Source organism: Panicum hallii, chromosome 9 (genome assembly GCF_002211085.1).
Source record: "Panicum hallii strain FIL2 chromosome 9, PHallii_v3.1, whole genome shotgun sequence".
Lineage (NCBI taxonomy): Eukaryota > Viridiplantae > Streptophyta > Magnoliopsida > Poales > Poaceae > Panicum > Panicum hallii.
Window position 1 is genome coordinate 4,606,617 of NC_038050.1, and position 26,326 is coordinate 4,632,942.

The window sequence follows — 26,326 nt, forward strand, 5'->3', positions numbered from 1 at the left end:
TAGTCCGGATAGGCCTAGAACTACCATAAATTTCGGTCCAAAATTCTTTTAGAAGTTCAAAACGGCCCAACAACTTCCTGAGCCCAAGAGCTGGTTACGTCTCTCTCAGCCCAAGTCGGTTCGAGCCGGAGTCCGTTCGAGCCGTACCGGAGGAGAGGAACGAGGTCTGGATGCTGCTAACCCCGTGGAGGAGTGGGAGGAGCGCTGCTGGGATCCCGCGTCGATGCCGGGGAGGAAGGAGATAAGGGAGCACGAAAGTCTATATTTTGTACTGAATTTATTGGTGCAGCATGTCTGAAGTTCCTGCTATTATTTTTTTGAATGTGTGAATGATCTGTTGCCGTCTGAATATATGAGTTATAGCTTTGAAGCATCTGCAGTCATTGGATTGTGTTTGGACGGTGGATATAGGGGGGAAGTTACGTTGTGACTTGCTGAAGGTAAGTCACTCGATCCAGATGATGGGCATGAGCTATCTCTTATTCCAGTGGTGAATGTTGGCAGTGGTATAGGCTCAAATCAAACTCTTTTGATGCAAAAAAAGTACTTCAACTTGCAACTTTTTATCCCAAAGACTCTTCAAGTTCTCAATTGATGGATCTTGAACTCCAACTTGATACATATATTGATGATGTGAGAGATGGATTCCAAGGCCTAAACTCACCTAGTGAGCTGTCTATTGAGCTTATTGCAACACAGAAATATGATCATCATGGTAAGGTGTTCTTGATCCTTAAATTGGTATTGATTCTAACCATGGCAATTGCAACCGTGGAAAGAGTATTTTCTAGGTTGAATCTAATGAAGAATCTCTCATGTGTGATGAGTTATTGAATGATTGTTTGGTCACTTTTATTGAGCGTGAAATTTTCTCTAATATAAGTGAGGATGACATAATCCATACTTTCATGGTCACTTTTATTGAGCGTGAAATTTTCTCTAATATAAGTGAGGATGACATAATCCATACTTTCATGGTCACTTTTCTTGAACGTGAAATTTTCTCTCATATAAGTGAGGATGACATAATCCATACTTTTATTATAGTCATGAGGAAGTATAAAGCAAGATCATTAGACTAGATTAGTATTGCAATCTTTTATTTATGTAATATTTTATTAACGTTGTAACTTTTTATATTATAAATTATTTAAGTTTTGAACTATTATGCTGAATTGAATGTATTATGGGATCTTTTTACTTATATTTTATTATTGCTGCCGAAGTGTTATTAAATTATACTAGATTGCGTTTTGAAATTTTTTACCAGAAGTACCCTAATTTCAATTCTTAGGTCCGGGATGAACACTGCAATCTCAGTCACTCAAATCTCCATGAGTCATTAGTGGGGAAGTTTCGCTCCTGCTAAGTCCTACCGCTACCATGGGGGACGAGAGAGGGGGAAAAAAAGAAATGGCAGAGGTAATACAGTAGATTAAACACCGTGCGGTTCCAACTTCCAAGGACGGCAAACCGATTACCAAGATCGAGCACAGATGAAACCGGATATCCCCCATGCAAGGAACAAATACCGAAGCCGTCACCGCACTGCTCCCAAGCAAGCATCATCGGCGGCAGCAACATCCATTCAGAGCCTGTCGTGAGGCGTGACACCACGGAGACATTCGTGCCCAAGATCTCGGCATCGTCACATCGCTGTCTCCTCTCTACTAAGCTCAGACGCTCAGTACTAGAGCATAGCGTAGTTCTAAGCTTAGTACTAATGAAGAAGCTAAAAGAAAACCCCTCCAAAAAATACACACTTGAACCCCAGCCTGCTGCGCTGTGGCATCTGTGGAAATAGGGTTCATATGGATCCCTGCGCCCTTTTCCAGCAAAAGCAGCAGCAGACACCTCCCAAAAGTTTTACTTTTAGCAAAAGGTGATGGGAGTACGGGAGCTGATTAATGAATCCCCTCCAAAAGAGCCTGATTACAGCCTTAACCCCGCACATAATCTGTAAAGCAAGTCTGTCACGGTCAGCTAGGCCAGGTAACCGGGGTGGCCACCAGCGCCGGGCAGCGTTCCGGCAGCCGCCGCCGCCGCCCCCTTGTTCTCCGCGGCCGCCTTCGCCGCCCCCGCCGCCACGGACCAGAGGTCGGCGCCGTTGCCGTGGCCGTGCCCGCCGCCGGCGACGTGCTCCGTGCACGAGATGGGCACCAGGCACAGCCCCCGGCTCCTCAGGTCGCTCGCCCGCGGCGGCTCCACCACCGTCCCGGCCGCGCCCTCCTGCGCCTGCGAACAACCGCAGCAGAGTAGGACGAGCACAGCTGTTAAAAGTCCATAATCACCGGAGGTAATCGCTAATCAGGCTTTCAGAACGAGAGAAACGCTAATGAAGTTTGGCTTGGCGTCCGGCTCCGCTTACCGGGGCGTGCGCCGAGACCGGCAGGCGCTGCATGTACGGCGAGCTCAGGGCCTGACACGAAAAGCGACCGGAGCCAGTAAGTCCCCAACAGTAACGTGTACCGCGCCGGCAGCGGCCATCACAGTGCACGCCGGCGCGTACACGCAAAAGATACAGGCATTACTGGGATACTGGGGGATGCATAGACATGGCAGGAAGACTGTACGAAGCATTGTGTACCGTGCCTGTTTGTATAATTGTATCTACCAAGAGTGACAAGATACAACTATGCACAGAGACCATAGAGAGAGGGTAGTAAACAGCGCACCTGAACCTGGTCGTGCAGGAAGCGTATGTATCCCAGCGCCTCGTGCAGAACGGAAGCCGTATCAGACTGGCAGCGCCAAAGCAGGTCGGTCCATGCAGTTTACATCAACCAACCCGTCAGTCAAAGGTCAAAAAAAGGAGAGGCGACAGGGTTAATCGACTGGCCTAATTAACTGCTGCTGTAAATACTCCTCCTAGCATGCATGCAAGCAAGAGGACCGTGAGATCTCTGCGTCTACGCATTGGTGAGTGGTGACTGCTCAAGCGTATCAATGTGTCGCACTCTGACCACTTCCTCTGGCCGGTTCAGAGTAGATATGGCAGGAGCGCTGGCGATCTGTGTTGCGCTGAGCAGCCTGCTTGCTTTTGCTGGTGCTTCAGTTTTTATTTACAGCAGGATAATAAAGGAGGGGTGGGTAAACAGCTTTCTACGGGCGCGCAGTTATAATCCAGTTGTTACGGCTTGCACTAGCAAGGAAACGCGGAAAGGCAAGTACAGGGGGGCGAGTAAAGAGCGTATCGCCAAAAGCCTGAAGCTTTTGCCTTTACACTTTCTTACCTTTCCGAATGGAGAAACCAGCTGCTGCAGAGCTATGATCCTCTCCCCGAGCTTCTCCCTCCGCACCTAACAAAAGTGATGTTTTATGTTGACCGATTTCGTACTGGCTAATCGGCTCAACAAGAACAGCTTGCTAATTTTCTGAATCAAGGAAGAACAGGACACTAGTTTGGTCTACTGATCAAAGTGCCAGATTGGCCCACAATTGATTAGCACACCTTACTACTGGCACTCTAAAGCAGAAGAAAGCACTAACCCTGGGCCTCTTGTTCGTAGCAGCAGCAGTAGTAGCAACAGCAGCAGGCGCAGCCTTTCTTTGATCACTGATTCTTGACCCCTTCTTCTGCACAAGAACCAACCCAACCAAGAATTAACCAACCAGGAAATTTCACAGGACTATAGTACAGAACTTGCAGCGAGAATCATTCATATGGTTCATAACTTGACAATGCAAGAAACCATCAGGTTTTTTCTTCAGGCGTAAAGAAACGATCAGGCTTGCAGCAGCAACAATTGCCTCAAGACTGAAGACGCACCTTGAAAGCCTGTGGCTTTGGGCTGGAGATGGCCGAGATTGTTGTTGCAGGCGGCGAGGACGACATGGAGGAGATGGAGGAGGAGCACTCGGTGGTTGGGCTGGACTTCTGCGGAACAGCCACCGGAATTCCTGCCTGATCACCGCCGTGGTACTGGAAGCCAAAGACGCCATCACTACCATGGTACTGCTCTTGGCCGGCGAAGCTCAGCATGTGGTGATAAGCGGGAGCCAGGTCCAGGTAGGAGGCGCAGGTAGGAGACGACGCCGCAGCAGGAGTGGCACTGGTGGTCGTGGTGGAGACGACACTGGAAGAGAAGTAGGAGGAAGGGGACAGGCACAGCAAGTAGTCCTCTTCCCCGAGACCAAGCAAGTCCATGTAGCCTCGCCCTCCTGCCTCTGCGACGATCTCCTCTTCCTTCACCATGATCACTGGTACCAGGCACCGGCACTGCAGGGGAGATGACGAGTCACGAACAAGGATGTGGGTGTGGCAACAAGATGGACGGCGATTTTGGATGCAAGAAAGGGGAGAGAAGATTGGTACCAGTCCGGGCTCTCTGTTCCGGTCAAAGAAGTTTCGCGCCTTGTAGCCTTCTGCCGCAGCTCAGTGTCTCTGAACTCTGTTTCTCTGTGTTCAGATTCATACACACTTGAACACGCCTCCGCTTTTGAGGGGTTTTGGAAGGGCTGCGCAAGATTGGAGAGAGACGGGACGAGCTCAGGTCAGATGAAAGGGGACCATGCGTCGTCTGTGCTTGCTCGTTTTCTATCTATAGGCAACAACAATCTATTGACCACTGTGTACAAGAGAGTAGCACTAGCACAAGGTTGGAATGAAAGGAAGCCTGATGTGGGACCATATTGTCAGTGGCGCATACCAAACCATAAAACTAAAAGTTTTCTTTTTTGGGGAAAACCCCATAAATGTTTTCGAGAAAACATACCGAAGCATGAATTGAATAATTATAAGAAGAACATGAATTGAATTAGCGCACTTGCTATATTGTTAATGTACTACTACAACAGTTCAACTCATGGACCATACTTATGTATTTATTTCCCTTTGTGACGACATGCGGATAAAATGACGTGAAAGAAGCCAAAAGTTGGGCTGGTTCTGGCTTTCCGTTTTCGTTTGGCTAAAAGCAGCAAAATGTTAGATTTTTCTAGATCCAAGCAACAATATATTATATAAATACGGCTGCAGTTATAGAGCATACTAACATGAGATTTGTATCACGACACAGTTAGCAAATAATCACTCATGGAAATAAAAAGCTAGAAAAATTGAAAAAAATAACTTCAAGCAGTGGAGTGTTATTTTAACAATAGAAAGATTGCTGCAAAACTGTACCTCTGATCAATGCACACAACATCACAGTAGAACAATGTTACTTAACTACTTTAACTATTTCTTATTTGGCACCAAAAAATTGTTGCACGATCTTACGGTGACATTTGTGAAACACTACATGAAACTACCAGCTCGATCCCTCTAGGCAAGCCTAGTAGTTTATAGCTAGCCGCCGTGGCTTTATTCACGAGTTTGTGCTGTTGCCTGTTCGTAGAGGAGGCGATTAGGTGCACAGATATGTCTGGGTTCTGGTCGGTCGTTTAACCCTAGCCTTGTCCCCGCATCGTCGCCTACGCGACAGACCAACGACCGCGATGCGCAGCGGGCCCACATGGGGGACATGTTTGCGTAGGGCTTGTCGTTTCCCTTTTTTCTTACTGGGATTTCGCTCTCGCCCTTCTCTCTCCTCCTTACCTGTGCTTCTCGGGCGGGCCGAACCCCAGGTGGGCTCGAACTACTCCATGGGCTTCTTTCTTCTCTCTCTGTTTCTTCCTTCCTCGCGTGTATCCCTAGTTCACAACCCACAGGGCGGGCTGGCTGGCTGGTTTGTTTATTCGGGCCTCGGATACTGTGGGGTCAAATCCGACATGCCGAGCCCGAGAAGCCCTAGAAGAAGGCGTGGCTTGGCCTGTCGCGTGTCCTGTACCTGAGTACGTCCAAGTTCCAATTCCAACTTCGCGTGCCTCCAAATACAATCGTACGTGATGGTGTTTAGTTCAATCAGTGCAGTGACATCTACTAGAAAAACGAGGTCTAAAAAAGAGATGGTTTTGGAAGCTCTAAAAGTTTAAATGGCCATACCAAGAGCCGGACATGACAGCTAGGAATGGGAAAAAGGAACAGGAGGCATCTACACCTGCTTTCTAGTGTAGGATGAACGGCTCAGGACCTTCTGTTCTGTGTAGGCATCTAGTGCTAACTACATTGAGTAAAGAAACGGTGCAAGAATCAAATGGATGGTTGGAACAGAGTCAGAGGCCATCCGTGATCCGTCAGACCAGCCATTACCAAAAGAAAAAGGACCACTGCAGCATGCGAGGAAATACAAACTGGAACTTGAAATATAATTCTAGTCTGACGGATGATGGGACATGCGTACCAAGATGAGTGCATAGTCAAATCTTGGCCAGATCAGAGCACGGGTCTTTTTGGTCATTGCTCCGTAGCTCCTACTACCTGTTCGCCTGAGGCTGCAAAATCCAAATTCGACGGGCCCTTAACCTTGAGGAAATGCAGTGCATCAGGACCAAAGGAAAAACAACAAAATCCGAAGTTAACAAACTTTCAGAGGTTGACTTCATGTCCTAATGTGAGCCTACTCTACGGCGCATGAGTATTTCAAGCGATGGAAGAGAACCAGTTGTGATTTGAGTCTAACACTTCATTTCTTGCACCCGGTGACCCGGATACCTTTGCGCTCGTCATCACTGACTCGCATATGCAGGTTGGTGATTTGCAAGCTTTGTTAACTCCAAAGGCCTGTTCACCAATCACCATAGAAGGCAAATTGTGCTTTGCAGCATCCTTACTGCAAGATGCTCCTGCAGGCTGAGCTGTTAACGTCATGACAGTCAAATAAGGGGCCACTAATCACTTAGCGAAAAACATACAGTACAAAATCAGATTTGTTTCTTACGACACAAACAGCAAAAGAATATGTATTTGAAGTCCTGAATAAGTCTGTAATCAATCATAATTGTAATCATTTGTTACGACGCGAACGGTTTGGGTTGGCTGCAACATAGAAGACACCAAGTACATCACAACCCAGACAAATGACATGAGAATTATATGCTACGAATCATGATATAGAAAAACAAAAGGACAATTGGTAGGCGTTCATTTCAGGCACACCTACATAACTTAGCTGCTCGTGAAGGAGTGCTTGTGGAATGAGAGCGAGGTCGCACGGATAAAGTACACGTACGTTGACATCACAATCAAAATAACAAGACTATGGAATTGTCCGTGCCTGTGTTCAGGTCGCAGAAGGTGGCCTACCTTCATTTGATTTTCTCAAGACGAACTTGTCTCCTTTTGTGCATGTATGGCCCAACAGATCACGGGTTCCCCATTCCTGTCTTGCCTAACTGGCTTGGGATTGGGCAAAGAACAATTAACAACTGCCGGTTTCTTCCCCTTTTTTTAACTAGATCGAAAAGTTAACCCAGCTTTGTTTGTTACAGAACACATTTCACTGCATATAACTATCGCCGGATTGGAACAGGTAAGAGGCACGGAATACTCCAGTTCAATTGTTAAATAACTTTACAGTTCGAGCTAGACAAACTGAAAAATTAACTAATTAAGTTGTACTAAAGCAGTCTTCAAAAAGGCGCTCGCCTAGGCGCGCTAATGCGCTAGGCGGAGGGGTTCCGCCTGGCCTAGGGGTAGGCGGTCCCCTAGGCGGCATGTGGCGGAGGCAGAGGCAGGGATGAGTGCGGCGGCAGAGGCAGGGGATGGGCGCTGGCGGCGGAGGAGGTGGGGACGAGCACCGGCGGAGGAGGAAGCAGGGGATGGGCGGCGGCCGAGGTACGGACGGACAACGGCGGATGAGGAGGGAGGGGCGGGTGCGCGGCGGAGGAGGAGGCAGGAGCAGGCGTGGAGGAGGAGGACGAACGGCGGCCTACGCAGCGGAGGTAGTGGCGCGGGTGGGCGGGCGGGCGGCCTGGGCAAGGCGGCGGCGGGTGGAGGAAGAGTGAATGGATAAGGTGCGAGCTAGGTTGTGGGGGTTGAGATGGGTTGGGCTGCTTTGATGGGCTCTCTATTGAACTTTAGGCCCACTGGTCTCCAGTTTTTCTTTTATGTGTTGCAAAGTACAGTACCGTCTAATAAATCGTCTTGAATCGTCTAGGCGCGCTTAGGCTCGCCTAGGCTCTGGGCGGTGGGTTACCGGCTTACCGCCTAGAAACCGCCTAGCACCTTTTTAAATATTGTACTAAAGTGGATCCGTGTATCGATCCGTGCCCATAGGAACAGCAAACTTAAAAAAAGGCGGAGTAACGCGACATCTCAAGGGACATCACAAGGTTTATGAAAGCATAAAATATTGAGAAACACACTTTGAAATATGGTGAAAAAATCGCAAATGCAATATCAGATTTGAGATAGCATGTTTTCAGATTCGGTGGAACAAGACGACCTCAATGGATATCTTTAATTTTCCTTTTTACAGGTTGTTTCTTGTCAAAGTCTCTTGTTTTTCCTTAATATGTATCATATCATATTTGAGACACTAGTTCGTGTCTCTTTAAAAAAATCGCAAATGCTACAACAATTTCTAACTTAGAGCAGAGCTTAAAGACACTAAGACCAACTCCAGCAATGTTACCTTTCCGGCTGCCCATTTTGAGGGAAAAGGGCGTGGGACCCACCTCATGTCTCCCCCATCCGCTAGACGGTCTCCAGCAGGCGCTCGCATCCCTCCCCCATCCGTTGCTCTCCCGCCACCCCGACGAGCAGTAGCAGCAGCTCCACGGTGCCGGTCCTCTTCCCCAGCCCACTTCGTCCTCCGACGACGACGAGCAAGAGCAGCAGCAGCCGCGGCTCCGTGGCCCGCATCCTCTTCATCCTCCGACGAGCAGCAGCAACAGCAGCCGCGACCGGACCCGGCACTCGCTCAACCTCGACCACCCCGACGCGCCCCTCATCCTCGCCGACCTCGCTCCAAATCCGGCGACTTCGCTCCAGATCCGGCGACCTCGCCGTGTACTGCCTCCTCCCCGAGCTCCTCCGCGCGCCGTACCGCATCGTCGTCCTCATCCTCGGCTGGCTCCAACGGCAAGCGGGGCCCGCTGCCGCGTGTCGCTACGGGATTGGGCAGCCGCGGATGGGGGAGAGGGAGGGCACCCGTAGGAATGGGGGAGACGTTGGAGGATCTGCTGGAGAGGTGAATAGGACCAAAACTCCTATATTTTGGGGTAAAGTGTGGGATGGGGGACACTGCTGGAGTTGGTCTAACGGAAGGAACGCTGGCTCTTGTCAAAGAAACCTTAACAATAAAGATAAATACTCATGGCACAACCCTAACTGGGCTTTGGTTTGTGGTCCAGGAACTCTGGAAGACCATAATCAGACAAACAATGGGCCTACACTGAGCCTGCCAAATTCCATTGCCGTACAAAGCAGCCATGCCAGGTACCATAATGTGGTCAAACTACACTACTACAGACGTGCACCCCATGTTCAGGATCCTAGATCACACTCATTTTCTTTCTTTAAAACATGATAGAAAGTATAAAAGGAAGGCTTTGACTAACAAATTGAATGGTTCATATTCCTTTTCAAAGAAGTAATAATAAATGGATTGTAGCAGCTAAAGTTATTGGTGTTCCACTAATAAGCTGGTCAAACAAAGATGTGTGAGCAGAGAAATGGAGAGCCACTTACGTGATCTACAGCTGCAGCTGTCCGATACGAAATTGGACATTATTTTGGACCAAGGTCACAAGGTGCACCCTGTCTAGTTCAGCACATATAAATAAAATGAGAATGCCAAATACTCTGTTAGACTAAAGATAATATGATCATGTAAGCAGATGACCAATGACTTGGATTGCATGATTTGCTGGAATAACATGTCTGCATGACAAGAAACAAAATGAAAATGATGTTACCATTCGAGGCATTCCACAGGAAGCTTAAGTTTGTGATTACTGAAAGATATGCAAGCATAGAAACGAAGATAATTTGTGCTGGGTTAGCAACGTCGATTACAGAAATAATGGGGCACTACATTCCAGGATGATAATAGCCAAACTAACCTCGTTTTCCAAAGCATCAATTTGAGTTGTGATTATTTAAGCCATTAGCTGGGGGTAACAGCCAAGAACCAACTGGTGATTAGATTGATTAGTTCTCCTACAACGAACATAGCAAGAAAAGAGCTCTCAGATTCCAAATCTTAACCTACTTGAATAAACCTCCATTACACAGCTATTTTTTCAAGAAAAATAATGAGTGCAATACCTAGACAGCTCTACTTGAATTATTCCAGCCTGAGTATATTGCAGCTAATGGCCTGTAGGCTCCCTTTTCAAAGCACATTTAAACATCCACATGCCATCTGTACATGAGCTTCGAAAAGAATATTGCAGTTAATCTGGACGTGCCCTCAACCAATACCATATATCTCAGTAATCAATCAGTCCATTCCCTCCAAAAGCCAACCAAAGACCTCATTCATCCCTGAATCCTTTCCCTCTCCTTCAATCCAAAGACCACGTTCCTCCCCCATGAGAAGCCACCACAAAGTGTTTGCTACATGCTAATGCATCTGATGCCAACATCAACAAAGATGGCCAGAAGCAACAGAAGCATGCTTGAGTGGAAGAGAGTGCCGATGTTTATCATCCTTTCCATCCTTGCAATCACTAGTATCGCCAGCACCCATGCAATTGCATCGCCAAAGGATTCATTTGTACCTCAAGACAACTACCTCATTAGCTGTGGGGCATCTGGTTCTGTGAAGCTTGATGATGGCAGGACATTCCGTTCTGATCCAGAGTCAGCATCTTTTCTGTCCACCCCAGTGGACATCAAGATCACTGCTAACAATTTTCCAGCTGCTGCTTCACCATTATCCCCACTCTACCTGTCCGCAAGAGTTTTCTCCGATGTCTCAACTTATAGCTTCTTTGTCTCACAGCCTGGTCGCCATTGGGTCCGTCTCTACTTCTTACCTATCCCTGACAAACAATACAACCTCACCACAGCTACATTCTCTGTGTTCACTGACAATATGGTTCTTCTCCATGACTTCTCCTTCATCGCCAGTCCCTCAAAACCTGTCCTTAGGGAGTATATTCTTGTAACTCAGGGAGACAACTTGAAGATCATTTTTACCCCAAAGAAGGACTCAATAGCATTCATCAATGCTATTGAGGTTGTCTCGGCACCACCCAGCCTAATTCCAAATACCACCAACAGCCTGCCTCCCCAGGAACAATTTGACATCTCCAACAATGCATTGCAGGTAGTCTACCGGCTGAACATGGGAGGTGCACTTGTGACCACCTTCAATGACACACTGGGCAGAACCTGGTTACCAGATGCACCTTTTTTGAAGCTTGAGGCAGCAGCAAAAGCAGCTTGGGTTCCTCCTAGAACCATCAAGTATCCTGATGACAAGACCATCACACCACTTATTGCTCCAGCATTCATCTACTCAACAGCACAGCAGACAGCCTCAACAAATACCTCGCAAGCAAGATTCAACATAACTTGGGAAATGGAAGCGGAGCCAGGATTCAAGTACCTCATCCGCCTACATTTCTGTGATATTATAAGCAAGGCACTCAATAGCCTCTACTTCAATGTCTACATAAATGGCTTGATGGGTGTATCCAACCTCGACCTCTCAAGCTTGACAATGGGGCTTGCGGTAGCCTACTACCAGGACTTTATCGTGGACTCATCCAGCATCATCAACTCCACCCTCCTAGTGCAGGTTGGCCCGAGCACAACAGACTCCAGCAACACTGATGCCATCCTTAATGGACTTGAAGTCATGAAGATAAGCAACCAAGCAAACAGCTTAGATGGCCTCTTTTCACCAAAAACAAGCTCACAACTTGGTAAGAGGACACTAACCAGTGTAGGTCTTGCTTTGGCAGTGATTACATCTGCATTGGCCATGGTTATATGCTGCAGGCGAAACCGAAGGCCAGAATGGCAGAAGACAAACAGCTTCCATTCTTGGTTCCTTCCGCTCAACTCCAGCCAATCGAGCTTCATGAGCAGCTGCAGCAGGCTCTCCAGAAATCGCTTTGGCTCCACAAGGACCAAGAGTGGTTTTTCGAGCATATTTGCATCTAGTGCTTATGGACTAGGCCGCTATTTCACCTTCGCTGAAATTCAGAAAGCCACAAAAAACTTTGAAGAAAAGGATGTCATTGGTGTCGGTGGTTTTGGAAAAGTCTATCTTGGTGTTCTTGAGGATGGCACGAAGCTGGCTATCAAGCGAGGCAATCCATCTTCTGATCAAGGTATGAATGAATTCCTGACTGAAATTCAAATGTTGTCAAAGCTACGTCACCGACACCTGGTTTCACTCATTGGTTGCTGCGATGAGAACAATGAGATGATCTTGGTTTATGAGTTCATGTCAAATGGTCCATTGAGGGATCATCTTTATGGTAGTATGAACCTGAAGCCTCTCTCTTGGAAGAAACGCTTAGAAATTAGCATTGGGGCGGCAAAGGGCCTGCATTATCTTCATACAGGTGCAGCTCAGGGCATAATTCACCGTGATGTCAAGACTACTAACATTCTCCTTGATGAAAATTTTGTGGCCAAGGTTGCTGATTTTGGCCTATCAAAAGCTGCTCCATCCCTTGAGCAAACCCATGTCAGCACAGCAGTCAAAGGAAGCTTTGGCTACCTTGATCCAGAGTACTTCAGACGTCAACAGCTAACGGAGAAATCGGATGTGTACTCTTTTGGTGTGGTACTCTTTGAGGTGCTGTGTGCAAGGCCAGCCATCAATCCAGCACTTCCAAGAGACCAAGTGAACCTCGCAGAATGGGCCCTTACATGGTACCGCAAGGGAGAGCTTAATAAAGTAATTGATCCTCACATTGTAGGGCAAATCAGGTCTGATTCACTTGAGATGTTTGCCGAGGCTGCTGAGAAATGCCTTGCTGACTATGGAGTTGACCGTCCATCAATGGGAGACGTTTTGTGGAAACTTGAATTTGCCCTGCAACTTCAAGAAAAGGGTGATGTTGTTGATGGAACCAACAACGGGATCCCAATGAAGAGCTTCAATGCTTCAGGCTTTGATGACATGGAGAAACCTAGCAGTGCAATGCCACCTGTTCAAGGAAGATAATAGCATCGTCGTGTCACCAAAATCTGCAACTGTCATAATGCAGTATTGCATTTTTATTGTCCATTCAGGAAAAATGATGCAGGCTCCTGACATAAATAAGTTATTTTTTTCTACTTTGAATATTTAGTTTTGTGTAGTATCATTAAGGTTATATCATATGGACTAGAGAGCATTGTGAAGCTGTTTGTAAATTAAACTGTAACATCGGATTCTTAATTTTAATTATTCTTGGAGGTAAAGTAATTCCTTTATCTACTGAACTTAATTCCCTGTATCACAGATACCCTACTGTACCACATACAAATGTTGGACCAAAAGGCACATCCTAATGGGCAACAATCTCTTAGGTAGTAAGTGATATTCAAAAGCATGGTGATATGTTTGCATCATGCAGCCCAGTCAGGTTGCCACAACTGAAAAATATTATTGTAACTATTAGGTAGGAAATGAATGGCACTTACTATGGATTTTCACATCAATGTGAAAAATAGGTATAGGATATATATTTCAAATAATATTTCATTAGAGTAAATGACTTACAAGGAAAGGATCCTACCTTGTCTGTACCAGTTAACTTGAACACCATGAATCAGTACATCAGGAAGAGCGATGTCGATCATCTGCCAATGTTGAACTCCAAACCAGATACTGAGGGGCATTGGGGATATTCACTGCTTCTGATAGCTATTTGAATGTCATGCTAGTGAAATCAATCAGCTGCAAATAACACAATGAGCTACCCAAAAAAAAGGGTAGTTTGGGGTTACTGTTGTTTGATAAATCACTTAAGTATTCATAACGAATCATACATGCAGCCAGAGCAGCTCAGTTGATTGCCATAGATTGGTACAAGTGTGGCAAACATGACTAAATATTTTTACAATGATGTGGATTTTCGACTACGGAAGGCATAATTTTCACAAAAAAAAACAAGGGCACCCAAAGACTAAAATGTACTTATAATGTTTAATCAGCTGGTAAAGGCAGTACCTCAACAGCTCAACACGATGTTAGAAGGTCTGTAATCCATTGGATGTTCAAATGGTGAGATCAGGCAAAAGGTGGTCGTGAATGGAATAATTACTGACTTACATACAGATATACAGGAACATTGTACAAAATGGCACTGATCTTTCAGATAGAATTATGGTGCCACGCAAAACTAATGGTTGATCGGATGTCATTACATTCGGATATTGAAGAAAAGAACATACAGCAATATAACCAAACATTGCAACCTATACTGGCTAATGGTTCTTTCATTTCTTTCTGAAGCACAAGTAGTTGTCAAACTTCTGAGGCATTTCAATGAAGCTCAGAAATGTTCAGCTGCCATTAGATCCCGGACTGGGTACATACCAGTGCCTGAACGAGAAACGAGATGAAAGGAGTCAAGAAATTGAAGAACATGAGAAATCTCACAATTTCTTTGTCCCTCGATGCTCTACTATCAAGAAAACTAGACAGATCTCAGGAAGCTATTACAATAGTCTAAAGCCAACAATACCAGTTGTTACAGCCTAGACTAAGGATGCAAAGGCTATCTTCTGTAGATATACTTCGAGAGGGGGAAACTAACACTCCTTGCAACCTGTAAAAAGCATGACAAAAGAAATCACAAAACCAGTGTCTTGCAGATGAATCTTATAAGGTGCTCACCTTGAGAGCTAAATCTTCATCAATGTTAGATCGGTATCTAGCTGCGCCTTCTAGAGGGCAGCTCCGGCTTTTGGAGAGAAAATTGGAATTGCACAGTGTTGACAATTGCAAAAGAACGTCTGACATCAAACCAGTCATCCCACTTCCATTCATCATACTATCAGGACATTCAACATCATTCAGAGCATCTTCTGACACTGATGTAATGCACTGAAATATAGCCAGGAGTCTCTCAAGAGGAAATGTACCAGGGCCTTTCATAAGCATCTCTTCAACCATGGTGTCCTTCATATTCATAGAGGCCTGAGAGCTCCTACACCAAAGAACAATGATGTAAGCATCTAATAAGATAATTAAATTGTTGACAAGTCAAGAGAAGACATCAGGTAGCATACTTTCTCTTGCGCTTATGGTTATCTGACCCTCCAGTTGAATCGAACAAAGCTGCATCAAGAGTAGCCGGGTTCCTTGAAGCCAGGAAAGCTGACAATAGTAAGTATTTCGCAGACACGGACATGTGAAACTCCAATTCAGTTGACAAACTATCTCTACTGCCGAACTGCCTTTTAGTACTGGCCTTGACACCAGAATTGCCGTCCTTGCATTGATCCACAGAAGCCCTCATGGGAACACTGAATGTCTCGTTCAGAGCAACAGCCAAATGTGGTTGAATATGTTCAAACAACCTCCTCTTAGTGCTCTCATCCGGGACTGCCTTCAAATCACCTAGTGGCTCACAGTACCTCCTGAAAAGTGGCTCCAGTGCGGCCCCCAATTCATCAACCCTCCTTGTTACCCGGAACAATGGCTTCAGTGCCACACTGCCAAGCAACAAGAGGAAAGAAAAAAAAATAGCATGATTTACAAATCACAGTCCAACCATGCTGCTGAGGCATCATACAATACCAAATACACTGTTGCTATTTGATTCGACCCAGGATCAAACTAACACAAAGCCAGAATCACTGATGCATCCCTTACCTAAGGAAGGATGTGTACAGCTTCGGATTGGAATGGCCTCGCATCAGAATGTCGCGAACCTCGTCCACTGCATAATCCGGGAAGTAAATGTGATTCGGCTCAACAGAGCCAGTCATGGAGTAGTAGGCATCAGGCGTTGCACTGCTTACATAAACAAGCACGACCTGAGGCAAGCGGAGGAGATCGTGGAGGCGCAGGATGAGGGCGAGAAGCTGCCCGCCCTTGTCCCAGCTCCTAACAACTTCCAGGTTATCGAACACCAGATACACGGCCTCGCCCTGGGCACAGAGGCTAGCAAGGGCATCGCGGAGGGCGGCGACAAAATCCGATGGCTTGTCGGGGACGCGCTGGCGAGAGGAGGCGGAGGACGACGTCGGCGGGCTGAGCTGGGAGAGTAGGGAGGCGAAGAGCGCACGAGGGGACGGGAGGGAGCGCAGCGCGGCGTAGGCGACGCGCCGCGGACGGGGGCGGATGTGGCGGAGCGCGAGGAGGAGCGCGCGCGTCTTCCCCGTGGCGGCGCCCCCGTAGAGGAGCAAAGGGAGCGCGGGCGCGGGCGCCAGGAGCCGGAGGAGGTCCGAAGCCTGCGCGCGGCGGCCGGGCAACGCCTCGAGGAGCGCGTTGATGGCGCTCCGCTCATCCTCCCCCTCCTCCTCCTTCGAGGCGGCAGGAATGAGCTGGCGCCTGGGCGTGGATTTGGGCCTGGATTTGGACGGGGAGGCGGGATCGGACGCGGAGCCAGCGGAGGAGCGGGTGGTGCGGCGCGGGGTGACGGGCTGCGACATCGCGGAGGGGGACGGCGGCGGTCGGCGCGGATGTCGCCGGAACCCTAGGCGGGGACCGGTGTGAGTTGGAGGGGATCAGGGGGAGCGGCGAGCGGCAAGCAGGAGTTTGGGGGGGGGGGGGGGCGTGGGGGTGGGGAATTTTTGGGCGCGCGCCGCGGCGTGGGCGGGCGGGGGAAGTTGCGGACGGGTGGGCCATCGTCGCGTCGCGTGGCCTTTGTAAAGGCATGTCCGATTTAGAACAATACTGGGTCCAAATCTGAGTGAGAGCCCAGAAAACGCAGTGTGGTTGGCGAAAAAATGGCCCAAATTAGAACTGCATGGTCCGGAGAAATGGATGGTAAGGCCTTTCTTTTTTTTCTCTTCGGCGAGGAGGGTGGTCTGGCCTTTCGATCGATTATACGAAGCCCAAAGCTTAAATAATGGAGCTCCCCAGCTCTTAGGTCAGTTCCTCCAAAAAAAGAAAAGAAAAGTAGTTTGGCAGTTTCTGGCTTCAGCGATAAGTCACTGTTCCAAAAAAAAGTCGGGCGTATTGGTTGAAGCTACCGTAGACCTATGAAAAGCGCCGGTCCTTGCTACTTGATCCTGATCTTATCGCTGTGTCATATCTCCAATGTACTCCCCCCTAATAATGAAAAATGACTTTAGAATCGAACCACGGCTAAACATATACTTTGGGCATCGACATGATAATCGAAATCCATTTTTCAGTACTATTTTTTGTCATCAAGCATACTATTGAAAAAAAATATTCTACTCATAGCCCATGGCAGTTGGTGCTTTCACTGCTACTAGCAGACAATGAATACCGGCCATCCACAGCTGGTCACGTCCCACTTGGATAATGTACGTTCCAGCCGACCGAGTCTACGTATAATTGTTCTGTAAAACCCTTTGAATCAATCCTCCATTCCTCCTAATCAATTCTCTCCATGCCCCCACAATAAAACCCGGCAAATCCGAGATGACCCACCCATGCGGCAAAAAGAAAAAAGAAAAAAAACATGTCCGTCGCTTGACCCGTCACCACGCAACCGTAAAAGGCACGCGCTCAAAGCTGCCGTGCACGGTTCCAAACGGTTGAGAAAGAAGAAGATCACTCCCCAGTCCCCAGCACGGGCGTCGTCTTCGTCTCGCGTCCGATGTGCCTTCCCCTGAAAGGATTTGCTACCGTTACTAACAACTCCTCTTGTTCTCGGGGCGGATTTGGACAGCCGATCGATCGATCGATCGCGTGCATAAATCATATGCGCGCCGGCCGGAGGAGGGCGAGTCACGGCGAGCTGACAGGGACTTGCCTTGGCATCATGCTGCGCCGTCTTTCCACATCAACATGATTACAAAGGCGACAGGGCGACAAAGTGCCCAAAGCAGCAGCAACAGTTTCCCTCTCTTTTTTCTTTTTTCTTAAAAAAAAACAGAATAGAACGTACTAGTACATGCTATTTGGCCGATGACGATGAAAACACTGTACTATGGCGCTACAGTTTTTTTAAAAGGAAGGAATGACAATTATTTTGGCTTCTGGTTGTGACCTGTGAGAGGTACTGCAGGCCAGAAGACAGAAGCGGCAACATGCTCCTGTTCCTCGTCAAAACCGACGAACTATTTACCGCGAAAAGGAACGGTGGATAGCGTCAGTGGCGGTTGATATCAGCCGCAGAATATGCTCCACTACACCTCTGATTTTCAAAAGAAGGATGGTAAAAAAGAGGAGACGGGCCGTTCGCCCATTCCCCTCACGCCTAGCCACCAATTGGCATGTGATCATCTCCATTTAGCACTCCCCAAGGTTCCACGAGCGGTAATTACCGTCAAAATTCTCTCGCTCAGGAAACAAAAGCAATATGAAAATTGCTGCCAAAGTCAGGACGAGTGAACGACGAGGAGGAGGAGGGCGACTTGCTAGCATTCTACTCGCCTTTGCTTGAAAAGGCTTTTTTTGTGGCGGGAAAAGCCTGGACTAAGCAGATTCATGGAAGCACTAGGCTCTGAACGGGTCGCTACGTGCAGAGTTCACTTCTACCACGTCCGTTCCCGATCGGACGGCTATCGGAGAAGCACGCGGATGGATGCTCTTTCCGTTACGGATCAGGGGCCAACCGTGTCTGAAAAGAAGCAGCCATGAAGATTGACGAGGCGACGCGGACACGTCGAGGCTTTGCCGCTGAGTTCGTTCTATTCTACGAAAAAGTAAATCAGAAAAGGGAGAGAAAACAAAAGGTTAAATTCCATACGCATATCAGGACAGCGAAGACGTTTGTCCGAGGTCTGAAGCGTTCGCATCCGACGACCGCGTGCAGCTGCCGCGGCACGCGGTCAAGTCTCGACCTCGAACAGCCGCGATGCCGATGCCCACCGGCAACACGTGCCACGGCGTTCCGCGGCCGCGGATGCGCACGTCTCCGTCTGAAAAGCCTCTCGAGCTCCCTCCCTCGCATCGGAGCAGCATCTGCACTGACCCCCCATTACTGACACCACCACCACTACTGCTCCAGGTCGTCTTCTTCCCCGGATCGAGTCCACTATAAATACCTCCATCCTCCCGGTTCGCCAATTCGTTGGTCGGGCCATCAGCATTTCAGCAGCTGCCGTGCCGCATTGGAGCTAAGCTTCTCCTGCTCACTTCTCTGCCAGGTTAGTAAAGAAATTCACAAGCTGCTCTGCCATGTTTGCTTCTGCTGTAGCTTGGAAGTTTCAGCTTCAGAGATCGCGACGTCCGTTCGCTTGCTGCTAGTGGTGGATCAGATGTACCAGACAGCTACTTCCATCTCCCATTCTTTTTCCTGGAGCCGGACTTGACAATTCGTGGGTTGAGTAGTGTGTGGCGTGGCCCTACATGGCGAGCACGCCACCAGCAGACAGACAGCCCGGGCAGGAAAACGAAAGGGGGAGCGTCGGAAGATCATGATGCGCCCTCGCTCCCATTTGAAAAAAAAAAAGGCCTCGGCTTGACCGGTTGCGTCGCGCTGCGCTGCATCATTCTTTAGCGTTTGTTTCTTGGTTGGGAGGCCCTTTTCAGCAGCTGGCCTGCAAATCATTTGCTGAAATGGAAAAAAAAATCCCCTCTTCGGTTGCATTGGCATGCAGCTGTCCACCTTCAGAAAAAAGGCACCTTTTTAAAACTTTTTTTATAAAAAAATGGAACTATAATAGTAGCATCATGCTGGTAACCTTATTGCAGCACCAATTATAGGCGATATTTTGCTCAGGCGTCCCCGTCATCAGTCCCAGTCTCGGAGCTTTGGAGATGCCACACGGCGAATCCAAGGATTTCGTTTCATTTATTCCCCCTCCTCTGGAACATATAATCTGCCGAGATTTGCAAGCCATGCAGAGCCATCAATCAGCCGCATATTTTTCTCCCGGAATCAGTTTCTTGCTTCAGTCCATGTCCATCCATCAGGTTCAGGCTCCCTCCATGACCAAGTTTTCAAGTTTCTGCACGCACACCTACTGTCTGACCCTTCCAAACCTGGGCAGACGAAACGAAACCTTGAGCATGGAGCAGAGTAGAGCAGTTGCTGAGTCCCGAGTCACCTAACCGGAACACGCAGGAAACCTACCAGAAAAATGCAAGGCAAGGCCGCAACTAGACTATCAGAACCTTCTCCCATCCATGGCCGGAATTGTTTAGCCGAGTCCGTCTCCGCTGCTGCGGCTGGGGCAGGGCAGGGCAGGGCAGGGCGGCTAGGGTTCTTCCACCCCTTCTTCAAACACGCGTGACAGCGACCCGTACCATCTCCCCCTCGGGCCCGGCCGTTTCTTTCTTTATCCCCCCTCCCTCTCTGATTTATACGCCGTGCCTTTGCTGAGCAGAAAAGCAGAGGGATCAACACGCTTCCGGCAGGGGACACCCACGGGTCCTTCCGCTGCCGTTTATATTTATCTAGCCGCATGCACATCACGTTCTCCCGGGCGATGCGTTGCATTTGCCATTGCGGGTCGCGAGTAGAGAGGGAGGCGGCTGAGGATTGGTTTCAGGTTGCTTTTGGGTGCCCGATCTCCTGGCCGCTTCAGAATCGCCGCCCGTGACCCCCCTTGATAAAGAGGGAGCTTTCTTCTAGCAGTATCCGCCGAGAGAAGTAGAGATAGAGGTTAGGGATTGAGAGAGATAGAAGGTCCATCAGTTGGTACTGCTGGATCAATTGATAAGGGTAATTAATGCCTTCTGATTTAGTATTTGCTCTCTGATCAGTTCTTGGAAGCTGCTAACTCTGCGAGGTGCGACTTGCTTGCCTTTCTTGTTGGGTCGATCCAGGCGGTCAGCCAAAGCTAGGCGGGCATGGGTTCTTGCGTGTCGTCGACGAGGCAGCGGCGGCGGTCGAGGAAGCTGTCGGTGGCGGCGAGGAAGTTCCGGCGGAAGGTCTCCGCTGCGATCGCCGATGCGCCGATCATCCGCGGCGCCGGCGACGCGGCCGGCTGCTTCACCCGGCACGGGGTCGTCCACGTCGAGGCGCCGGACTCCAACGTCACGCTGCACCTCACCAAGCTGCAGTGGCAGCACAGCCAGATGGATGCAGGGAGCGGTAAGAGTCTAGGAACTGCCTCCCCCCTTCCCTTCAACCCTTCTGTTTCATCCGCTTGTTCTACAATCAATCCCATCAGATTGCTCACAACTTCGAAAAATTCTGCGCAGTGGTTTGTGAGGAAGCATGGTACGATTCTGTCAGCATCCTGGAATCAACGGACTCCGACGACGATCTCGACAACGATTTCGCCAGCGTCAGCGGAGGTAATGGAGTGATCAGGACTTCAGAAATCACTCTGCACATATATTTTTTGTTCAGAGTTGAAAACTGGAAATGCGCAGTGTGGTTTCAGCCTTTTCAGTACTTACGTTTTCTCTTGCAATCCAGATCCTCTCCCTGATGTCACCGGCGGCGCAAACGCCCAGCAGGCGCCGTCCCCGTGCAAGGACGCGGCGTGCTTGCTGGGCACCGTGCAGCTCCTCAGGAGCATCGCAAATGCAGAAGCATGCGAGGGCGAACCCCCGGAGAAGAGAGATGACTCGAGTGCTGCTACCACCGCAACTAATGGCACCAGCAGCTGCAAAGCCGAGGAGTGTTGCAGCAGCGCAGCGAGAGAATTTCAGGGCGCCGTGCCATGCTCGCACAGGCCTTTTCCGGCATCGATTCCGAGCAACAAGGTCCAGCCGATGCCCATCGTCGGTGTCAGCCCGCACCAGCAGCAGAAGAAGAAAACAGCCATGGTCAGGCTCTCATTCAGGAGAAGGTCCTACGAGGGTGACGAGATGACTGAAATGTGTGAGTTGCTCGACATTAACACGTAGCTCCGCCATTGCAATGCCTTCTTGGTCCTGTCGTTCAATAGCCGAGCTATTACTTTTCTGACAGAATTTTGCAAATCCAGGTGGCTCTGCAAATTATCTGTACCGTCCGAGGGCGGGTTTCACGGTGCCCTGCTCGACAGGCGAGAAAATGTCAGAGGGCTGCTGGTCGGTTCTTGAGCCATCGACGTTCAGAGTCCGAGGGGAGAGTTTCTTCAAGTAAGCAGCAGTGGCAATGCTGTAAACACAGTTCTGACAATATCATACATTCATACATGTTTATGCCTGACTGAATCTGTGAAATTCCTGCAGAGACAAGAGGAAGTCCCCGGCTCCGGACTGCTCCCCGTACACCCCAATCGGAGCAGACATGTTTGCCTGCACAAGGAAGATTCACCACATTGCGCAGCACCTCTCGCTTCCGTCTCTGAAGACTCATGAGACCTTTCCTTCCCTCCTCATTGTCAACATTCAGGTAATTCAGTAGGAAACCAAGTGGTGTCAGACTACTTAATTACCACTTTCTAACTACTGCCTGTTAATTGGTTAGTTCTGACTTCTGAGGCTGACAAGTTTGCTTGTTTGGTGCAGTTGCCTACCTATCCTGCTAGTGTGTTCGGCGATAACGACGGTGACGGGATAAGCCTAGTTCTGTATTTCAAGCTATCTGACAGCTTCGACAAGGAGATCTCTCCTCAATTGCAGGACAGCATCGAGGTAGATTTACTTGCATTGACACGAAGCTACCTTTAGTTACCTTGGCAAAGTTTCTGACTGACTACTTGGTTATGCAGAGGCTTATGAATGAGGAAATGGAAAAGGTGAGGGGGTTCCCAGTAGACAGCACGGTTCCCTACACAGAGAGGCTGAAAATTCTGGCTGGTTTGGCAAACCCTGAAGACTTGCAGCTCAGCACAGCTGAAAGGAAGCTTGTGCAGACCTACAACCAGAAGCCTGTGCTTTCTCGCCCACAACACAAATTCTACAAGGTAACGCACTACATTCCCTATCTACTCTAGTTTATCAACATACATGTGGTGAAATCTCTGTCCTTCTAATCTGACTAAACCACCAAATGTTCCTTGGAAAATAATCTGTGTGCTTTCACTGATAATTTAGGGTCCAAATTACTTCGAGATCGATCTCGATGTGCATCGGTTCAGCTTCATATCGAGGAAAGGGCTCGAGACCTTCCGGGAGCGGCTCAAGCATGGTGTTCTTGATCTTGGCCTAACCATTCAGGTACTTGGTTTTCTCCAGCTCCAGGCTGAAAGCAAGCCCGGCCTTGACTGCATGTCTGAAATCTAACCGTGGACTGATCCTGGTTACAGGCACAGAAGGTTGAGGAGCTGCCGGAGCACGTCCTGTGCTGCATGAGGCTGAACAAGATCGACTTCGCCGACAACGGGCAGATACCGACGCTGATAACGGCAGCTGATGAGTGAATCTGTCATGTCGCTGAAAGGCACTAACTTTCAGGAAAAGCAAAAGAGAATGTCGTCGTTCGTGGATGTTCTTTTAGATGCTGTTGTATAGATCGGAGATAGTTGTAGGAACTAACTCATCATGTTCGTGCAGTAAATTGCACGCAGATTTGTGTAAATACTTGTTGATCATTGCCCCAAAGGAAAAGGAAAGAAAAGGCATTTGGAGCAATCTGCAGTCTGAAGATGTATTATGTACACAGTACATGTCTGTTTTTTTCAGTTGATGCCTACTAATGGTTCAGCCACATCAGTACAAATGAGCTACTTCCTTCCATTTTTCATCTAAATTTCTAACGCAAGAAAAAAAATGAAATCCTGATTGTAAATGAAAAAAGAGAATTAAACAAAGAAACAACAAATGTACAAATCACACAGCACAACATGTTCAGCTGAAAAATCAACATGTCAGCTCCTCTAAAACAGCTGAAAACCTAACCAAATACAATCAACAATATAATTAGCCGGCAGCAGAAACACCTGCCCGAAAGAATCGATGATCCAGCCTCTGTTATTCACACCCAGGGAAAAACCACACTCCACAAAACCCCCCAGCTTCAAACGATCGAGCGGTCAGCCGACCTCGGCCGAGCTATCTCTCCTCTTTCAGCTCCCGAGCGCCGCCGGTCTGCTGGAACGCCCCACTTCCGCCGGCCGGAGGCGTCGGTTGTCCGGCGGAACAGGCGGCGGCGGCGGCTTCGTTGCCCCGGCCCGGCGGGTCGTGGTTGTGGCGGCCGGTGTACGTCGTGAGGACGCACCTGGGGTCGGTGGACGCCCTCTCGATCTGCTTGCGCACGTTGCAGTTGTCCGCCGTGCACTTGTAGTAGCTCCTGCGTGCGTACGTGCAGGCCATTCAGCACCATCACAGAGCTCATACAATGGCTGGCGTGTGCACCAGAAAATGATCAGGGTGCAGGTAATCCAAGTGCAAAAATTACCTCGGCCGAGGGTTGCCCTTGACCACCTTCTGGCCGTACTTGCGCCACCTGTAGCCGTCGTCGAGGAGATCCACCTCGCTCGGGGTCTGGATGATGATCTTGGGCTTCTTCACCACCCTCTGCCCGGCCTCGCCGCCGGCGCCCCTGATGACCAAAAAACAATCGGCAGCCTGTCACATTTGAATGACCTGACCACCCTCTGCAACAGGCAACGGCCGGTAGGACCATGCGAAGAATGACTCACATGCCAGGAGCCCCGTCGACGTCATCCTCATGCAACGCGTCGTCGTCGTCGTCGTCGCTCGGGCCATCCATGTCCTCCGCGGCGGCGAGGGCTTCGTTCCCGCCGCCGGCGTGCCCGCGCTCCTGGGGGCGCGGGTGGTTGTGGCGGCCCTTGTAGGTGATCTCCGTGATGAACCCGTCGAAGGAGCGCTCCACGACCTTCTTCACGGGGCACCCGTCGCGGGTGCACTTGTAGTAGCTCCGTGGCGACTCGGCGTCCTTGAGCTGCTTCTGCCCGTACTTGCGCCAGCTGTACCCGTCCTTCGCCGGCTGCTCGATTGCCGCCGCCGGCGGCGGCAGCGGCAGCCCGTGCGGCTGCGAGCTGCCGACGCCGAAGAGCGCGCTCGCGCGCAGCTGCTGCATGTCCTGGTCGTATCTGGGGAGGAGGACGGTGAAGTTTTGGGGCGGAAAGGAGGAAGCAGCCGCCGCCGTCGATCGCGGAGGAGGCCATTGCGGCGGCGGGTCCGCGTGGAGGTACGGCGGGTAGGGGTCCATTCTGCCGCCCGGCGGCGATTGGCCGAACGAGGTGGGCTGCTGGTAGGACGGCGCCGGCGGCGCGTAGCTCACCTGCATCCAGTAGAAAGACGCATGTCTTTTTTGTGAACTTGAGGTATTGCTAAATTATCGCACTACATGTGATAATTGCATGGTTCTGTTGTGTCATTAGTCTCCAGGATGATAAGAATTCTTGCTAAATACCAGTTGGCACTTAACACTGAAATTGAGCTTTTAATTTGTTTGCATTTCTATTAAGAATCCAATGCCAGAACGTGCAAAGCTGATAGCTCCTGGCCGAGTATTTTTGACAACTGCAGGCTGCAGCCTCCTGTATCGCCGGCTGATCAAAATCAATCCGCTACTAGAATGGAACGCTAAAGCATTGTGCTTTCTAGAAACTAGAATGATCAAGCATGCAAGCATAGATCAAAGGGCGTATGAATCAAGTGCACATGAGGAAAAGACATGCATGGTTCTGATAATAATCCTTCGAACAAGCTACAACAACAAGAAACAGCATGCTAATCAATGAACACATAGCACAACAGAACGATCGAGCTGAAATTCAAGAGGATCTGACTGGCGTTTAATGAGTACATCAAGCTGAGAAGAAAGACAGGAGAGTTACCATGGCGAACGATTGAGGCACCAGGTTAATGGCAGGCGCCGCGGTCACCTCCTCGACGCCCCACGATGGCAGCGGTGGCTGGGATGAGCTGACGCCACCGGCGCCAAGAAGCGCCATGAGGGACGACCCCTGATCAAAGTCACCGCCGAACGCCGGCCCGCCGCCTCCGCCGTCGAACACTCTCTCCTGTCCCTGAGCAGCGGGCGCGAACGGCCGCTGGCGCATGGCGTCGCCGCGCCCGCGCCGGTCGTCCATTGCCGCGACCTTTCTTGCTTCCCCCGACAAGCGACGGAGGACCGCGCGATGGCAGTGACAGGGACGGCCGCCGACCAGCGACGCCAGAGAGAAATAGCGAGGCTACGCCAGAGAGAAATAGCGAGGCTAGCGCGAAGGCCAAAAGGCCGGGCTGCCAAAGCGACCATCTCTCTGAACTGTGCCTGAATTCTAAACTGGATTCGACTTCGATTGCCTACCAATGGGACTCGTTTCAAAAGTCTCCGAACTGTCAGACTATGCCACGGTTAATACTATCTCAAAATTTGCCAAATGGATCGCCAGGCTAGCTTTCGGATTTAGCTGTTTAGATAGCTCCATGCTGTCTACAACTAAGCTGCATTATTACCAGCGAGACTCATCGGGGGCTTGCAGGTCTTAGCGCTAATTGTGGAGGAGCATTACCAGTGGCATCGTTGCACACACGGCCCCAAACAACGTTGACCAGGGCTCCCCATTGGTTCCAAGCATAGACTTTATGGACTCGTTAGCTGTAGGGGCTTTGGGATCAAAATATGTTTGAATTTGAATAAAAACCTTTCAAAATCCAGGAAGATT

General features: G+C 49.3%; 5 protein-coding genes across 8 annotated transcripts; 2 read left to right on the forward strand and 3 right to left on the reverse strand.

Annotated features, from left to right (window-relative positions):
* Nucleotides 1-1,414: 1,414 nt before the first annotated feature.
* LOC112874837 (transcription factor bHLH113-like) lies at nt 1,415-10,576 on the reverse strand. The gene is made up of 13 exons (XM_025938393.1): nt 10,094-10,576; nt 9,889-9,985; nt 9,742-9,780; nt 9,515-9,583; nt 6,536-6,678; nt 6,225-6,315; nt 4,316-4,458; nt 3,770-4,219; nt 3,490-3,576; nt 3,234-3,299; nt 2,676-2,741; nt 2,369-2,419; nt 1,415-2,235 (listed from the first exon to the last, which is right to left on the reverse strand). The coding sequence occupies exons 8-13, from the start codon at nt 4,193-4,195 to the stop codon at nt 1,984-1,986; spliced, it is 948 nt and encodes a 315-aa protein (XP_025794178.1). The 5' UTR covers nt 4,196-4,219; nt 4,316-4,458; nt 6,225-6,315; nt 6,536-6,678; nt 9,515-9,583; nt 9,742-9,780; nt 9,889-9,985; nt 10,094-10,576; the 3' UTR covers nt 1,415-1,983.
* Nucleotides 10,241-13,383, forward strand: LOC112874835 (probable receptor-like protein kinase At5g61350). Its single transcript, XM_025938389.1, has one exon. The coding sequence runs from the start codon at nt 10,389-10,391 to the stop codon at nt 12,954-12,956; it is 2,568 nt and encodes an 855-aa protein (XP_025794174.1). The 5' UTR covers nt 10,241-10,388; the 3' UTR covers nt 12,957-13,383.
* A 645-nt stretch (nt 13,384-14,028) lies between these two features.
* LOC112874836 (origin of replication complex subunit 1) lies at nt 14,029-16,488 on the reverse strand. 3 transcript variants are annotated; one of them, XM_025938391.1, is made up of 5 exons: nt 15,597-16,488; nt 15,011-15,436; nt 14,616-14,928; nt 14,464-14,547; nt 14,029-14,321 (listed from the first exon to the last, which is right to left on the reverse strand). In XM_025938391.1, exons 1-4 carry the CDS (start codon nt 16,376-16,378, stop codon nt 14,497-14,499), a joined length of 1,572 nt encoding a protein of 523 aa, XP_025794176.1. In that variant the 5' UTR covers nt 16,379-16,488; the 3' UTR covers nt 14,029-14,321; nt 14,464-14,496. The 3 variants fall into 3 exon arrangements, with proteins under 3 accessions (XP_025794176.1, XP_025794177.1, XP_025794175.1); XM_025938392.1 differs by lacking the exon at nt 14,464-14,547; XM_025938390.1 differs by having other exon boundaries at nt 14,029-14,547.
* Nucleotides 16,489-18,915: 2,427 nt separating this feature from the next.
* Nucleotides 18,916-23,397, forward strand: LOC112873462. 2 transcript variants are annotated; one of them, XM_025936411.1, is made up of 10 exons: nt 18,916-19,012; nt 20,637-20,904; nt 21,015-21,110; nt 21,235-21,642; nt 21,749-21,884; nt 21,978-22,140; nt 22,257-22,382; nt 22,460-22,654; nt 22,785-22,907; nt 22,997-23,397. In XM_025936411.1, the coding sequence occupies exons 2-10, from the start codon at nt 20,661-20,663 to the stop codon at nt 23,108-23,110; spliced, it is 1,605 nt and encodes a 534-aa protein (XP_025792196.1). In that variant the 5' UTR covers nt 18,916-19,012; nt 20,637-20,660; the 3' UTR covers nt 23,111-23,397. The 2 variants fall into 2 exon arrangements, with proteins under 2 accessions (XP_025792196.1, XP_025792194.1); XM_025936409.1 differs by lacking the exon at nt 18,916-19,012 and adding an exon at nt 19,630-20,532.
* Nucleotides 23,398-23,455: 58 nt separating this feature from the next.
* On the reverse strand, nt 23,456-24,912 carry LOC112873465 (probable WRKY transcription factor 58). The gene is made up of 3 exons (XM_025936416.1): nt 24,332-24,912; nt 24,088-24,231; nt 23,456-23,979 (listed from the first exon to the last, which is right to left on the reverse strand). Exons 1-3 carry the CDS (start codon nt 24,862-24,864, stop codon nt 23,742-23,744), a joined length of 915 nt encoding a protein of 304 aa, XP_025792201.1. The 5' UTR covers nt 24,865-24,912; the 3' UTR covers nt 23,456-23,741.
* Between the last annotated feature and the right edge of the window lie 1,414 nt (nt 24,913-26,326).